A 16,545-nucleotide genomic window follows, 5' to 3' on the forward strand; every position below is an offset into this window, starting at 1 on the left:
TGTTCGCAATTTAAGGTGCTAGCGTATAAATAACTATACCTTTTCATGCTGCATCAACAGAAGCCTATAGAGGTCTAGCCTATAGACAGAACCTACATCGTCATGACGCACATTTGAACGGTGCCTGTATTCACGGTAGAAGTGAAGCCAAGTTTAAGCCAAAAACACGACAGAGCTAACCGGAGACATGGTGAGCAGTGCCGGCGTGTGTGAGCTGACCAGTCAGAGGAGACTCGGTATTCAGGAGGTGGGCCTTGAAGAGACAGGAGCTAAAACAGAGCATCATGTGTTATTTTGAGCGTTAATGCATCTAGCCCTATTCTAGCAATGACCCAAAATAAAATGACTGACCTGAAGATGAGAATAATATGTCTGCTTTAAGATGTGCAGTGCAAAAGTGAAGAAATACTGAACATTGCCCTTTGTTAACAAAAAAAAAAAGAGAGCAAAACCTCAGACCTAGCTTTCTGGCCACTTGGGAGCAGTGCATAAAGTAATGCTGACATATCATCACATCATAAGATTAATACGGTGTAAATGTTAGCAAAAGAGGGCTTATTTAAACATCCAGCAAATATGAAGCACAGTGTAAGTTTTACCCCCCTTCTGGCTCTTTTTTTGGTCTCACCACCCCGAGGGACATGTGTCTCTTAAGCTGCTAAACACTCCGCCATGTAAACCAGCCAGTCGATAACTTTGTCTGTAGGTTACTTAGGAAGCCCTGGTTCTCTGAGTAACACAAGGGTGACGGGAGAGCATATCCGACCCAACAAAGCATCATCAAAACAAGTGCTGCGAGAGAAAACAGGCCAACTGTTGTGTTCAGAAACGGTGTTGATGAGAGCAGTGGGACTGAACCAAAACAGTGCAGTTGTGGGCTGAAAAAGAAAAACAACGAGTACAGTATGTGCACTATATATTACTACTATAGCACATGGTCATGCGCTCACACACATAGCAGTGATGGACAGCAAAACGAATTGGACCACCTCTCCCTCTCATCTCTGTCAGATCTTCATCCTTTGCTATATGATCTCCACCCACAGCTCCCCGAGAATCCTGCTGCAGCACTAAACTCTCATTAGAATTCCCCTGGCTGGCCTCCTCTATTCGATATGGTAATTAGCAATGACTAATGACTTTAGCAAGTGTAAAAAATGAGCCAGTAATGGCCACATTACAATGGATTAGGAATTACAGAGGTTTAAATGAGAAAGAAAATGGTCTCTAATTATGGTGTGATTCTAAGACAAATCATGGATGGAAAAGGAGTTTTCTGCTACACTGCTTTTTTTGCCTCTTAAAAATGAGTGAGACAGCTGTACGTTCTTAGTGACTGGGCACAGCCACGACCGACATGTCTGAACGGACAGGACTTGTTTAGCACAAGTCGGCAGGAAATACAAAATGAGAGCGACAGAGGTGGAAAGTGGAGCCTGCTGGCAAAAAAAGCCTTGCAGCGAAGCAGGATGACCTACAAGTACAGCACACAGGTAGGAACACACACACACACACACACGTAGACTCAGTGCAATGACAGAGTCTTAAGTGTTAGTGCTGACTAATTGGCCGCTGGTGAGGTGAACTGCAGGAAACGTCCTTAGCAACAACAGCTGGGATGTGAAAACGATGACACAGCTACGACGAAAACACAAAAACACAACACCAGATGTATTTATATCAAGACCACATGACATCACAGATACAGTGAGACTGTGTGTGTGTGTGTGTGTGTTCATGTGCCCTCACACAAAGACCTCCTTGGGAGATTCAGCCACATGAATACTAAATATCTTTACGCTGTATTCGAGGGCACCTCAGACAACAGAGTCAAGGGCTACTCCACACAAAGCTTTACAGACGTATTTCTACATTGTGTGTATACAGCGGCTGTATTCCCTCTAACAGTATCTACAGCTGCAAAGTACCTGTTGCTTTAAGTTCAAGGGACTACTTTTTGATTAAACTAAAAGATTCTATCAGCACATTGTTTTCCCACAGAGAAATGGCAAATTAGTCCAAAGATATATTGTGTAAAAGTTTTACGGCAACAACAGCAATGAATGTCGGTCTGTCTTTCTTATGCCATGTCGAAGTGCCAGAGCACAATAAACAAAAAACAAACTGTTTTGTAGCGGCAGAATCTTTTAAATGATGGCACAAATACAAGCCTTTGAGTGCCTGACTGATCATGAGTGTTCAGTCCCATAAGCCCCACACATTAAGTTATTGTACATTTTCAAGTTCTACCCTCTGAGCAGGCACTTCTGGAGTGTAAACTAATGTGTCTGTAACTTAAAGGGTAACTCCACTGCAACTCTATGCCTATGTGGAAAAAAAAGTATGAAGCCTCTTTTTGCTCGAGTGAAGCCACTTAGTAGCTCAGTTGCATTGTGGGTAAGTTGTGAGGGTTTACTGCTGTAGCATTACACTCCTATAACACCATTTGGATTCGTTATGGACAGCTTAAAAACTAATAATCAAAACTGAACCTTTTTCGAAACCTGGTGCCTGCATTACCCACAATGCCACCTAGCCATTGAATGACATCACTGGAGGCAGTTTATGAGATAACGTGCACAAAAGGCTTCATGCTTCATTCTTTTCACATATGCATGAAGTACTCCCTCATACCTGTAAACACCGTTAAATGTGTAAAATTGACAGCTACCCTTTAAATCGGACGCTGAGTTGTGAGTTGATGAAAGTTTTATCGAGCTCTCGAGTCCACACAGCATCCTCAGTGAAGAAAACGCCCACTCAAAACAATGTGGGCGTGTCATGATAATTAACCAGAATTAAGTACTGATAAACGTGATTACCTTTTTATGTGATTCTAACGCCGCATAGGTCAGCGTGCTTCCTGAAACCACAAGCAGGAGGGCAATTCTGGTCCTCTGCCGGGGTTTCAAAGATTGAACTAAGCTCTGCACAGACACGCCAAATTGGTTTGATGTGCAACACACAATGCTTTTAGTGCAAACCTGGCCACAGAAAACAAAAAGACACATTTTGAAATTGCACTTATCTGACACTAACGGTGTGTTTGTAGCTTTTTCCACCACTTCATTCTGTCTGTCTCTGACTCAATATTGCTAAATGAGGCTCTGGGGAATGAGAACGTGTTATGGCCAATATCGTTGCAAAGTGGTGGGTTTACTTCGTACTTTGTTTGCACAGTTGCTCGTGCTTTTGTTTTGACAGGCTCACGACTGTTGAGATCGTGTATTTTCTCAAAGCGCTTTCATCTTCAAGGCCAAAATAACATGCGAGCTTTACGCAGGGAGCAAACAGAAATAATGATTTATTAAAACACCCCTCTCTCCCCCTCTAAAGGTCAGCATTACCATGCTATTGAGTTGAAAAGAGAACATTATGGTAATGTTGTTACCAGCCTGCAGCAGCAGCAGCAGCACCAACAGCTGCTTATAACACTCATTCAAGTAGGCTACGGAAAAAGATTTGACACGAAGCATTAAGATTCAAAGTGCTATGAAATTGTTTAATGCGTGTTTGTTTCATTTAGAAGCAGCCGAGTTAAGTGGCTGCTTTCGAACATATGGGCTCATTTGAGCGGTTCTGCGAACAGAACCCAACAATTTAGCTCCCGGCCATCTCGATATGAGGAATCGATATGATTGAGCTATGACTGTAATCACTGTATGTTCGGCTGTGCATGTTTTTTTTTTTTTTGCCCTGATTGATATCACGGATGCTGTCTTAGCCTCATGTAACCTGAGAGAAGTCAGCGCTGGTGAGCTGTGAGAGAGCGCTCGCTACGCGCCCACACACATACGCACAGCCTTCTTAGTCACTCCGGCGAGAAAACAGGCAATCCGAACGCAGATGCACCGCAGCTGAAAAAAAAAAAAAAAAATCAATAGCACCGACGCAAACACACGGCGACTTATAGTTCACTGGATCTTGCTGGATGGGAACAAAAAAGGGATGACATGCGTGTGCAGTTTCGCCGAGCAGAGGCACTCGATGTGAAACTGCGCCGCTCTGACAGGAGAAATCTGTGTCTCTTTATGGTTGCCATGGCAGCACACTCTGCACTCCAAACAGTACAGCTGAGCTGAGAGAGACTTTAGTCATCTCACTTTTCCTCCTCCTCCTCCTCCTCCTCCTCGTCTCCCTCTCTCTGTGTTTCTCTCTATAAGGGCATCAGGACCTATAGTAGGTCAGAACTGCCATTACAGAGTGAAAGCTCTTCAATTTTTTTCAGGTCGCAGGCTCGCACGCAACACGCGGGGCTGACTGATGGGCCTCTGAGCTTCACAATGCACATCTTTCCAGTCAAACTATCGGCATTGTTGACTTTGGTGCAGGTAGATTTCCCATGTGGCCCCGGGGCCGGTGTATAATTCACGGTTTGAAGGGAAAAAACATTCAGATCGGTCACGGCTTGATACAGCATAGCCCTCTCTGCTGCAAACATATGTGCGCCTCTGTGCGACTGCGTTTTATATGCAGATTTGAAAGCGTATCCGCCTCTGAGGGGCTGGTGTCTTTGTCTATGTACAAAGTGAGATACCCCAGTGAGATCCTGCGGGGGGGTGGGGGGGGTGAGTCTCGCTATTTTTCTGCTGGTGAGCGGGCATGCATGTATGATCAAAAGTTGCCTTCATGCAATTTCCAGATGAATAAAACATAAGTGATGCCATGAACTAAACTGAACCGTCGCCTAATGAATAAATGATTCCTCCTCACTGAGTCTTCCCCAACTGCTTTGACAGCGACTCACGAATGCACTAACTAGTATTTACCACAGCGGCGTGTAACACAATCTAATTAGTTGTTGTTAATGACGATACGACAAGAATGACGCAAATTGATATTTAGCTGATATCTGTGCAAGATCAATAAGTCGCTTTCATTCACAATATTCACTCCTCCCTGGGGGCTTGATTAGCGACTGAACGGCCACTAGCATCAGATCATACAACACACCAGGCAACAGTCCTTTTGTGACTCGATCGTGTTTGCAATGCAGGGTTTGGCTGCACTACAAAAAAAACAAAAAAAAAAAGGGATGGGAGATGTTTTTCCAAAGATATATTAAGAACCGTGTGTAAATTTAGGTAAAAGGAATAAAAACCACCTGCTAACGCAATGAGGTCAGTGTCTCAAAATAAACGCAAACACACGTACGCCATCGACAAGAGAAATCGGCAGGAATGAAACTGGTCGAAATAGCAGCAGCAACGGCAGCAGTGACATATCTCAGGAGATAACATGCATTATTTTACATATTTCAGCTCATTAACTGTACGGTAAGAAGTCGTTTTTTTATCACTATTTGGACAGCCAGTGGTTTCCATACCACTGAGCACACCATGAATATCAAAGCAAAGGGAACTGAAAACTTCTGTTTTCATTTGTCAAAGTTCCATTACCGACCAGCACTAATGCAGTTTCAAGCAGGGACCATTCTGAGAGCTCTACACGGTGGTTTGTTCAAGGACACGGACATCTGAAATACGACAGCCTTTGTTCCGGGTAGCATTACTACGAGCCAATTATGTAATTTTGACAGAAATTCTATAGTAGCCTATGAAAACAAGCCAAGCCAAACAGGTACTGCACAGTTCACTACTGTATCTGTCTTGGTTACTATTACATCCTGCAAGCCTTCTGTTCTCTTAGAGCACATTATGAAACATTCAATGTGGACAATGGGGGCAGATTTATTTCATTTGTATTTTTTCAATACGTTGGGTCGATTACATAAAAGTAGCTGTAACTTCCCATGTAGATCTTCCTGGCCTTGATGACCATCGTTGACCAGATTTGATTTGATCAGCTATGGCTAGCGAGCTAATTAAGCATCAGCCCCGTGAGCTGGTTTAGAAGGCGGAAGATAAACATTCTCACAATTTGATGATTCATGCAGTTAGTTTTTTATTTATTTAGTTAGTTTAGTTAGTTACAGTATTTTAAGCAGACTTTGACAGAGAAAAATGTAGGATCACACTGTCTGGTTAGCTTTGGCTAAACTGCTTCTCCTTGAGTACTTGCACTACTACATTTTACTTGAAATACAGCAACAGAAAGACTTTGAGGATGCAAGCTAGATCTAATGTAAATATGATGTTACTGTAACAATGGCTGGTGTTAACTGAGTGTAAACCTCCATAAATCCTGACAAAAAGGAGGACAGAGGAGCTAACGTTAGCTTAAACTTTGATAGCACACACTGGAGACACACTACACCGTGGATGTCGTAAAATTTAACAAACAATTTATTTGTTTAATATAACATACAGCCCTAATGCAAAATATATTAAGTTAATGAGGTGCTAGGCCTGTGAAGCAGTGCTCGAATAATAAAATTAACAGGTGGAAAAATCAATAAACTCGTTGGAAATGAATACCTAAATGTGTGCACGTGGAGGCATGCAGCATTTTGCCCTCTCCTGTTTATAGCTTCAAAGAGGTAAACAAGCATCACTTTATGACAAAAAAACTCAGTTTGAGCAATGCTGACCCTCCCCGGGTCACCATAATACACCACATAGTCAATCCATTATAGAATGATTCTGGCCGCCGGGCTGAGAAATTGCTGTTGTGGCGGGCAGTGTGTGAGTGGCAGAGCTGATTTATTTCAGTCTACAATCATGTAACGGCAGAGACGCAGGCGCCGAGGAGACGAGACAACTCCACGGGGCCATCGCGTACACACACACATGCACACACACGCACACACACATACACACGGACGTCAGACACATATATAAAAACCTCAAAACACATTCACTGGAGGAACACAGTGAACCCACGTCCTGTTACTCAAATTCGCTTCCAGCCAAGATCTCCCAACTGGCAAGATTCGTACAGAAACGGAGAGACAAGTTCAAATCTACAAGGTCAACACCGATTCAGGTCCTTCTGAATGTACATACTGCTGCTTTTTTCAGTACCTTCCCTCTTTCTACCTTCAGCTAACAATCACAAGCCATTTCTTTCTGGCTTACCGACGTTTGCCATAAACTATTGGAAGTGAAATCCCTCTCTGGCTCTCAGTAAACAGATTTTAACCTCCTTTTTTTTCCCCGCAGCTGATTCACAGTGAAAGTATTCCACTGGTACTTCCCCCAGTAATGGTCCCATTAGGTTTTGCAATATAAACATGAAATTACAAATGTGAATTAATTGGGGCAAAAAACATCTTTAAATATTGCACAAGCTCCTTCAATCCAAGCCTAAGGCATCAGAACATGTTTTAAAATCTGGATGTGATCAGCATTTTGTGATTCTGATCCCAGTCGTCTACTGTACAACTTACTAAAGCCAAAAATATTGTTATTCCACATGCCAGGTGAAACAGGAAGCTCAGGTCTATCTATGAGGTGAGGGAGGATACACGGCATGTGATACATTCAGAATAGGCAGCGTGATCTATAAAGACTAGAGAGCCAAGCCGAGGAGAGAAGAAGAGAAAAGAAGTGATTGGGAAAAAAGTTAATGGGTGGATGGAATGGATGGAGGGGCGTGTGTGTGTGTATGTGTGTAGCGGGGGGGTGGGGGTGGGGAATCACTCTCAGAGTCCACCTGTCTGCAGAGATAAACACAGGGAGGGCCCAACAGCACGGACCGGGGCTTATGGGAGGGCCTGACTGACAGTGCTGACATTTAGAAAGAGCGAAGTAAACAAGGTCTCACAGAGAATAAATAGCAGTGGGAGCAGGGTGGCTAACACACACACACACACACACACACACACACACACTTACGTACTGTACACATTAATGCATCACGTCAATATATAAATAAATACGCACATTTATGAGCAAATGCGTGCGCGCACACACACACACACACACACACAGCTCCCAGTAAACCCTGACGCAGACATGCTGTCAGGCAGCAGACAAAGAAAGTGGCAATAAGGGCTTAACTTTAACAGAAGCGGCCCATACACACACACAGGCAGACGAGGAAATTAAACACGCCTACTGATTAATCCAGGACGGAGTGGATCGCCGGTGTTGTTCCTTGGCCTTTTGTCTCCGATTAAATGGAGAAGCACAAAGAATGAAGTGCTTTGAGCTGCCTACCTCCGGGTTGAATGCACCTCCAGAACATTCTGTTCTCACCTTTTACTTAGAAAAGGCTCAGTGACTAGCGCTTCGCGACCACCTGCTCTGCAAAAAAAAAAAAAAAAAACGTCACCAAATCCAGCAACAGGACGATATTTCACACATTTTTTTGTTCACTAATATTCTTTTCACAGCGAGGCTATAATAAACCTCAAATCAGTGTTTCATAAGTGTGCTGCTGCAAAGTTTTTTTTTCAGTCTTTTAAATAAAGACTAAATAAAAACGAAAAAAAAACACACTAATGTGTGGTAGATATTTCAATGACACATGATGTGTCAGTAATGATTGAAACTCACCCAAAAAAACTGTAAAATGAGGCTTCATCTTATGATCTGTACAGTAATAATATCATTTCAATTGGAGTGGTTCTTTCATTCCTCAACATTAAATGTACATACAGCTCAATGGGGCGACAGTACTGTTGACATGCAAATTCCTCATTAATAACTGTCAACTAAAGTGGCTCTATGTCACAATCTGTCGCAAATGAAACGTATCAATTACTTTTTTATGGGCCATATGAGAGTGGATTGTAATGTGACGTGTAAAAGGGCACCTTCCCCCATCTCGCTAAGTTGCCTTTACAATTACAATTTGTTTAAGTGGAGTAATGCTGCTGAGCTGTGGATTTCGTCGTGAATGTCCGTGTACTTACACTCCAACACTACATTTTATAATGCTAACAGCGAGCAACAGAAGCTCATATTAGTTTAGAAATGGAGTCCGCTAACGTAAGCTACTAACAACTGGCTTCCAGTAGGACACAGAAGCTCCACACAGCCCATTTAATACAATGTTGTTACGCATAATGAGAACTTTTACTTTTGACACTCAAGTTAATTTCTGTAATAACACTTGTGTACCTATACCTGTGTAAGAATTTGAATGCAGGTCACTGTATCTTAATTTGGTAATTTCTCATTTACGGTGGTTGATATTTATTTTATGAAAACTGTCCTGATGTAACAACGATCTGATAGTCTGAAACTTAATTCGAAATAAAAATCCAATTACAGACTTGAAAATGGGTTGAGAGAAAGCGCATAAGGTTGCAAATGAGCTTAGACCAAAAATATCAAAAGAAAGGAGCACACGCTCAGACGCATACGAGAACAAAAATGTTCTCACAAAAGCCTTTCATGATTAAAAAAGAAAAAAATTATATATATATTAATTCGTTCAAATCCCAGTAGCCCAAATGCAATGGCACACTGGGTTCATGTGAGACTCCGGCAACAGAATATGTGAGGCTACAAGTGTTGCTTTCATCCGACAAAACACAAGCAACACCATCACGTATCCTCTTAAATCTCGCAGAGGAATTCGCAGCGCTTTAGGAAATGCATCAACATGCACCTCCGTGTGTTAATACACGCTGTGCTAACTAGAGCAACTAGGTCACCCAAATATTCAAGGGGAGGATGTTTCCTTCAGGGCAGCATTCAGCGGGGTGAAACATTCACTGTGTTGGGTTTTTTTTCAAGACTCCAAGCAGAATCAACCATGCCGATCGCTACACAGACTGCAACACCTGCTTACCCACTTGTGATGTGTTTTTTTTTTTTTTTTAAATGCTGTCACACTGACTCCCACACTGTGTTTCACAAAGACACGAAAGGAGACAAAGAGAGTCACCTTGGAAGGACACTGGGAGAAAAGGAAGATATTTGACTCAAGTCCTTGGAGGAAATGAGTCCTTATAGCTGTCACCCTTCACTGGTGACACAAAGGAAATCTTCAGCTCGTACTGAACCTATTTAAATGGACCAGTAACTCTCTGTGTGCACGTAGATATACCAGAACACTTTAAGTAAAAGTAGGTCCTGTTACCTGACGAACAAAACAATAACTATTGTATTGCTACTGTGTCGCATCTCGCCTCCACTTTATCTGTAAATGGAACCTCAGGCCGACTGTCTTCATACAGTTCTTACAACCAATGATGGAATACAATATGAGCAATACTTTGCAGTCAAAGGTGGGATGAGCAGAATCGCCTCGGGCACAGGAACAATCTGTTTTGTCCTCTTAAACTGAGAAAGGTCTTGCATCAGCAGACGCTGCTTCCCCCCTCGAGCAAAACAAATGCAAATACTGTGCAAATATGCACTAACCCATGTGTGGTCAAGCCTCCATACAGAGACACAGAATCCACGCACACACACAACAGAGTGTGTGTGTATGTGTGCATGCAAAGATGAACCACTGGGAACGAACATGTGCCGATGCATGGTGACATTCTCTTTTAAGGAAATCGATAGTTATTGCCGATTGCATTTTCTGGCTGTAAGAGAAGAAGACTTGGGACAATGGGCTTCATCCCGCAAGAGGCACAGAGTGTACAGGCAGAAAATGGTAAATGTCAGGTGAGGGCCTGTGGGAGTAGGGATCTGGTACCTACACTGTGTATGGCTGAGCACCTACATGCAGCATGCGGGCTTGTAGGTGATTTTCTGCCATCTGATATTTGTGTAAGGGAACAGCAAAGTGAAAATATATGTGGTAAATGTCACAGGATGGAAGCTGAGATAAAAAAAAAAATGTCAGGAGTGCCACACGTTGCTATAATTTCTTTAACCTTCAGCAACTCAATCAGGAAAGGCTGACTGAGCACTGCTGCAATTTTGCAGTAACACCCCTTGAGACAAATAATCACGTTCAGGGAGCCTTGGAACTCTCCCGTATTGTTGGTCACTGATCAGCTCACTCAAGACGACGCAGAGGTTTGTTCGACTAAATTACAAGGTCACATATCTTCTAACCTTCATCTAGTGGTATCTAGCCATGCAGAGACATTTACATTTACATTGAGGCCATTTAGCAGACACTTTCATCCAAAGCGACTCATACATTCATACACTGATGGTGGCGGCTGCCATGCAAGGTGCCAACCAGCACATCAGGAACAGCTTGGGGTTCAGCATCTGGCCCAAGGACACTCTGACATCCAGACCAGGAGAGTCAAACCAGCAACCTCCCAATAACAAGACTCTACCCCTGAGCCACAGCCGCCCCACTGATAGTTGGTGGTTTTTATTTGCTCAGGCTTTGAAGATATCTGACTCAAAGATTTTGCGATTGAGATTTTCACTAAAACAATGGAGGTGAATGAGGTATCATTTGTGGTGCTGGAAGCATAGGAAAATTGAGAATAGAGAATAGTCAAACAGCAACAATTTGGCTGTTTACACCCTGCTTTCTTACCCTCTGGCCACCCAGCTCCACAAAAGGTGTTGCAAGTTATTTTTTTCTGCACATTCCAGCCCTTCTGTTCAGTGACTGGCAGTGATTGGAAACGGCCACATTGGCCATTTCATGAAATGTTTCTATTGCGTTGGGGCAGAGGCAGAAATCTGGCACAACAACATCTACACAGCTCCAGATACCACCAGAGACAGATCCCAAAAAATGTTTGGATCTAATTTGATTTTTATTTCATTCATTTTTTCATGATCCTTTTAATCCCACCAAAAAAAGAAAAAAACACAACTTTCTGTTTTTATGATTTTTATCTTCAAAGACGTTAAATTTCCAGCCTTCCAGCCTTTACGCTACACTAAGCAAACCCTCTCTGAATCCCTGCAAAATGAAGGCTAACTGCTACGTTTTTCAGGCTAGCACCGTAAGTGACCAGTTTCAAGCGAACTTGCCATTCTTCAGCATGTAGGCTGCTAGTTTGGAGGTGGTTGTTGTTCTCCGTAGAGACAGGGATTTTGTCCGGCAGAGTGTCGACAGAAATAATCAGCTCACAAATCCACATCCGTATCGACGACGAAATGGTGGAATCTGCCTTTCAGATCCTCATCCAAACCTGCTAACAATTATTCTTGAAAGCAATCGCCTCTGCCTCTCCCTCTTCACAGTATGGTTTCTACAGTATAGATGTATTATGCATGGATCCACCACCACAAAGCACCTATACATAATGTATATGTAGCTTAAAGTTTAAAGAGACAAGAAGCTCTGTGTCTGTCCATGACCTAACCTGTCTCTGCTGGTTCACAGCGTGCAGTGATAATACTGACATTATCTTCTCATCTCCTTCTGCTAGTCCCTCTGGAAAGCTCAGAAAGTCGACCTCAGTGTCTCTAATTTCAGACACTTAATGAGATTTTTAATTGGTGACCTTTTGAGAATGGTTTCATGCCACAGCTCATGAGAGCACTCGAGGGGAGCCATCTCGCACCGCTCAATACTCACACCAGGATCCTTCATAACACTCTGTCAAGGGGCTGGTATTTACCTTTACCCACCATATTGATAGACAGATAGATTGTTCAAAATTCTGCAAACAATGGAGGAAGCAAAATTTATTTTTTTTTTTTATCGTCCGAGAAGTTCTCAGCATGTTTCTATCACCGCAGGAGGCATCCGGAGACAGGAGGATGAAAACGCAACATGCTGCAACATGACCACATCATAAACTCCCTCGGCTGCTCTTCATCAAACTTTTATCGCTGCTCTGTGTGACAAGTGACTGGCAAAGAACAAAATCTCAATAAACAGAGCCCAACTGAGTGGAGCAAGAAAGCAAAGCAGCATGCCGAAGCGTTGGCAGACAGAAATATATTGTACGTAGGTGGTGCTTAGTGTCTCTTTGTGTACCAACAAACAAAAGCAGACTCAAAGCGCCGTGGACGCTTCAAAATTTGAGGCCTGTTTGTCTCTTACCGTGGTGAAATATCACAGCCCTGCTGCATGAAGGCCCCCAACGAGAACCAAAGGGAGTTGAAGATGCCGAACTCGTTGGTCTGCTCAGGACTCTGCTGGTTGGGGTTCTGCTGCGCCGGCGTCTGGCCCTGCTGCACCCCATTGGAAGCCGTCGCCTGGGTCGGAGACTGCGGCTCGCCTCCCTCCTCGTAGTCCTCGGCGTGCCACTCGTACGGGCTGAACCGACTGACGAGGAACAGGACGACGCTCACGCCAATGTAGGCAAACACGATGCACATCCAGATCTCGTAAGCCAGCGGGTCCAGGAAGGAAAACACGCCAGGTTTAGATTTGGTGGGTTTCTTGATCATGATGGAGATACCCAGGGACATGAAGGGCTTGGAGAAGTCGATCACTTCCTCACGGACCAGGGTGATGGTCAGAGGAGCCACAGCCACATCTGCTTTCTGTTGGAGGGACACAGAGCAGCCGACCATGTACACAACACAAGTACTCAACATCATCAGTCGGTGAGTCTTTTAAGGTCGACACTGTCTGAATAGGATCAGAAAATTATCAAAACACCTACAGCAAAGATTCAAGTAAGTAATAAGTACTAAATGTTTTTGCCTTACTGGCCCTCTGGCTCCATGAATGGTAATGTAATGTCAAGTAAGGCGGTGTCTTTCAGTCAGAGAGCCTCAGCCATGCTTGGTTTAGGGTTGCAAAAGTATGAGATCTTCATACAACGGTGTACCTGGAAACTCTGATATGACTTCAGCCATATAGTGCTAATTAGCAAATGGCAGTATGCTAACATTCCAAACAGATGGGTGACCACGGTAAACAGAAAATGGAGAAAGAAATGTTAGGATTGTCATTGTGAGCATGTTAGCATGCTGACATTAGCATTTAACTAAGTAGTACTGCAACAAAGTCTTGCCCGTTCCCAGGAAAAGATGTTCTCCAAAGGCCTCCTGGACGGATTATTCTAAGGGATAGACAGCCCTTTTGGGCCCGAGACAACTGACCTTGTCTCTCCTCTGCCTGTCAGCTGCGATCTGCCTCAGTACATCCTCATAGAGCATTTAGCATGGCTGTAGACATACAGGTTGTGTCCGAAATAGAGTGAGTATGCCAATGTAAAGTAGGAGTTATTATAGCCAATATAACTGACTCAAATTATTCCACAGTGAATTGTAAAAAGTAGTATACAACCGAAGGTCACTACCCAAGCATTATGCTTTGTGCTGGAGAGACAAAAGAAATGACCGGAGTGGTGTCAAAAGTCTTTTTTTAGTTGAGAGATGAACTCACTACATAGTCCTTTATATAGAACTCCGTAGCGAGCAGGAAGTAGTGAATGGGTGAGTGATTTCTGACACAACCCTTGTGTTGTGATTGCAGCATCTTTTCAAGCATTCTCACGATATACAATACATGTTTGGCTGCAGCAGCAACAAAGGGACATTCCTGCAGGAAAATCTCAGTGTCCCCGGATTGAATCTGGACTTCTTTGACGCTACCAGTGAGGAGAGGAGGGACGTCAGCACATTTGCGACTCTGAACAAATTCACTTTAAATGCAATAAAAGATCGAGACAGGAAACTAAAACGAAGACTTAATGCTGGTTGATTGGGTTTCGCATACAGTATTGTCTTCACAGAGTTTTCAATTTAGCCTGCATCACAAAAAGAATAATTCAGTGATCACATTCTGCTTCGTTTATGTTTCAAACAGTGTCCCGGCTCTTTTGAATCTGCACCGTGTATCCATTTTTAAATGTGCAATAATCCAACAAAAAACAACTCTGCCTGCTCACCCCATACACCAGTTCTCCCACCATGCCATTCCACATCTTGGTTTCCGGATCTCTGGCTCCATATTTTCCGTCTGAAACGACCTTCAGTTTGTACTGGTAGCCCACATGTTTGGCAATCTCCGCAGCCAGCTCGACAATGTAGCCCTCGTACTTATCATTCCCCGTGAGCTGCTCGTGGTTCTTCTTCAGCATCACATATGGAGACTCCTATTGGATGGAGGACAACAGTGAGTCAATTTTATTTCAGTTACACGAGGCAAACAGGAAGTCACTGACCAGTTTCCGAACACACTTCTGATGTAACTGCTGTTAAGGCAAAATGCACAGTGATAACCGTCACTTGTTGATGCAGGCTCTCTGGGACTGTAAGCAGCACACCTTTGACAGCAGGGCAATTTGTTAAGCTAATTATGTCAAAGACAGCATTATGACTGATAATGAAGCTTTAGGATGTAGTTAATATTTTATTACTATTTAAACATTTTGGAAGGGAAGTTACGGATGCATTTTTATGCTTGAGGCAATTCATCACATGTCTCTTTACAACTTGTTCATGACTCAGGCCAAGAAAAGAAAAGAAAGAAAAAGAAAAGTTAATTGTGGGATATTACAAGGTACTAAATGGGCTTTGTTCCTCGAATGTGTGGTGTGTAATCCGGACACCAAAGGTGTGGCGGTATGATAATTACAACAGAATCGCTGCATTGAAAAGGTGAGTTGATAACGTCATTACAGCCGAGCATGTGTGTGTGTGTGTGTGTGTGTGTGTGTGTGTGTGTGTGTGTGTGTGTGTGTGTGTGTGTGTGTGCGTGCGCTCGACAGACGGCGACAGAGACACTGCTGACCTCTGCTCCGGGCCGGGCTGCTCTTCTTGTTATATCATACCAACGTTTGTACATCTCACACTGATTGGGTGTCCTGAGAAATCACAGCTGACAGGACACCTGGGGCCCCGGTTTACTCTCAGAAAATTGTATTTCATAGAGAATTCCAGTCAACTCGTTCTGGATTGTCCACCAGCACACGGAGGGGCCTCAATTCCCACAAGTTGTTATGTGTGCCTGCTTTTAGCTAAGGCTGTGCTGAGCTGAGCAAATCCTGCCATCATATTTCATCAGGGTCTAGAGGCGAGGGGGGGGTTCCTCTATGTGTTACAGTTAGCTGGGTTCTCCTGCTCTTTATGGTTGAGGTGAAGGTAATCATTGTTACACACGGAAACCCGAGGCAGGGTTGGTAGGGAAACGGCACCCAAGGGAGACGCCGGCGAGAAAGGTCTGGCGTGCGGCGCTCGGGCGGTCACAGACACACACGCGCAGACGCGGTCACAGTTGAACACAGGCGCACATGCACACAGAGACATGGCACGGCATACACAAGGTCCTGCAGGACTCGGTCTCATTGACCTCCAATAGTTCTGCTGAGATCTGCTGTCACTCAGCTAAGTTTTATATAATACAGACACACGCACACACAGGAAAGAATTCATTTGAAGCACATTAAAACTCACAATATTATACTGAATAAAACAAAAAAATACATAATATGTTTGATAAGGATTAGTATTTGTGAAATTGTAAAAAAAATATATATATTCTATTTTATTCCTTTGATGAGACCAGTTTACCAGACCTCGAGGGAATTTTTTTTTCACAAATTGCATAACTTGCTCCGGCATGAAAGCATATCAAAATAATGGCACTTATTTCAATACTTGCACACAGCGAGTACGCCATTAAACCCCAGCATAGGCAGAACTAAAACCGAAAAACATTCCAGTCACGGCCTGGCTTTAGCGCAAAGCCCCGATCGTGAAGGCACCGAGCTCGAGTGCTCCATTAAACATGTTCTGCTTCACCCCTCTGGATCTCCTGCTAAACCCAGGCGTGGTCTGCATGCGCAGGCTGGGACAGCGGGGATTGTGGGAAAGCAAGAAGTGTTACCTTCACGTCGAGCCAAACAACACACTCCCT

General features: G+C 43.5%; 1 protein-coding gene across 5 annotated transcripts in view; it reads right to left on the reverse strand.

Moving 5' to 3' along the window:
- The window catches only part of gria1a (glutamate receptor, ionotropic, AMPA 1a), a 77,882-nt gene that overhangs the window by 19,835 nt on the left and 41,502 nt on the right, over positions 1 to 16,545 (reverse strand). For all 5 annotated transcript variants that reach the window (XR_005071077.1, XM_037076769.1, XM_037076766.1 and 2 more), the window contains exons 10-11: positions 14,576 to 14,782; positions 12,775 to 13,220 (exon numbers count right to left, since the gene is read on the reverse strand). Coding sequence is in view for 4 of the 5 variants with exons in the window: in XM_037076769.1 (XP_036932664.1) it covers positions 12,775 to 13,220; positions 14,576 to 14,782 (653 nt within the window). In the remaining variant the exon portion in view is untranslated. The remainder of the gene's footprint in view (positions 1 to 12,774; positions 13,221 to 14,575; positions 14,783 to 16,545) is intronic.

The sequence above is a fragment of the Acanthopagrus latus genome, chromosome 18, assembly GCF_904848185.1.
Source record: "Acanthopagrus latus isolate v.2019 chromosome 18, fAcaLat1.1, whole genome shotgun sequence".
Lineage (NCBI taxonomy): Eukaryota > Metazoa > Chordata > Actinopteri > Spariformes > Sparidae > Acanthopagrus > Acanthopagrus latus.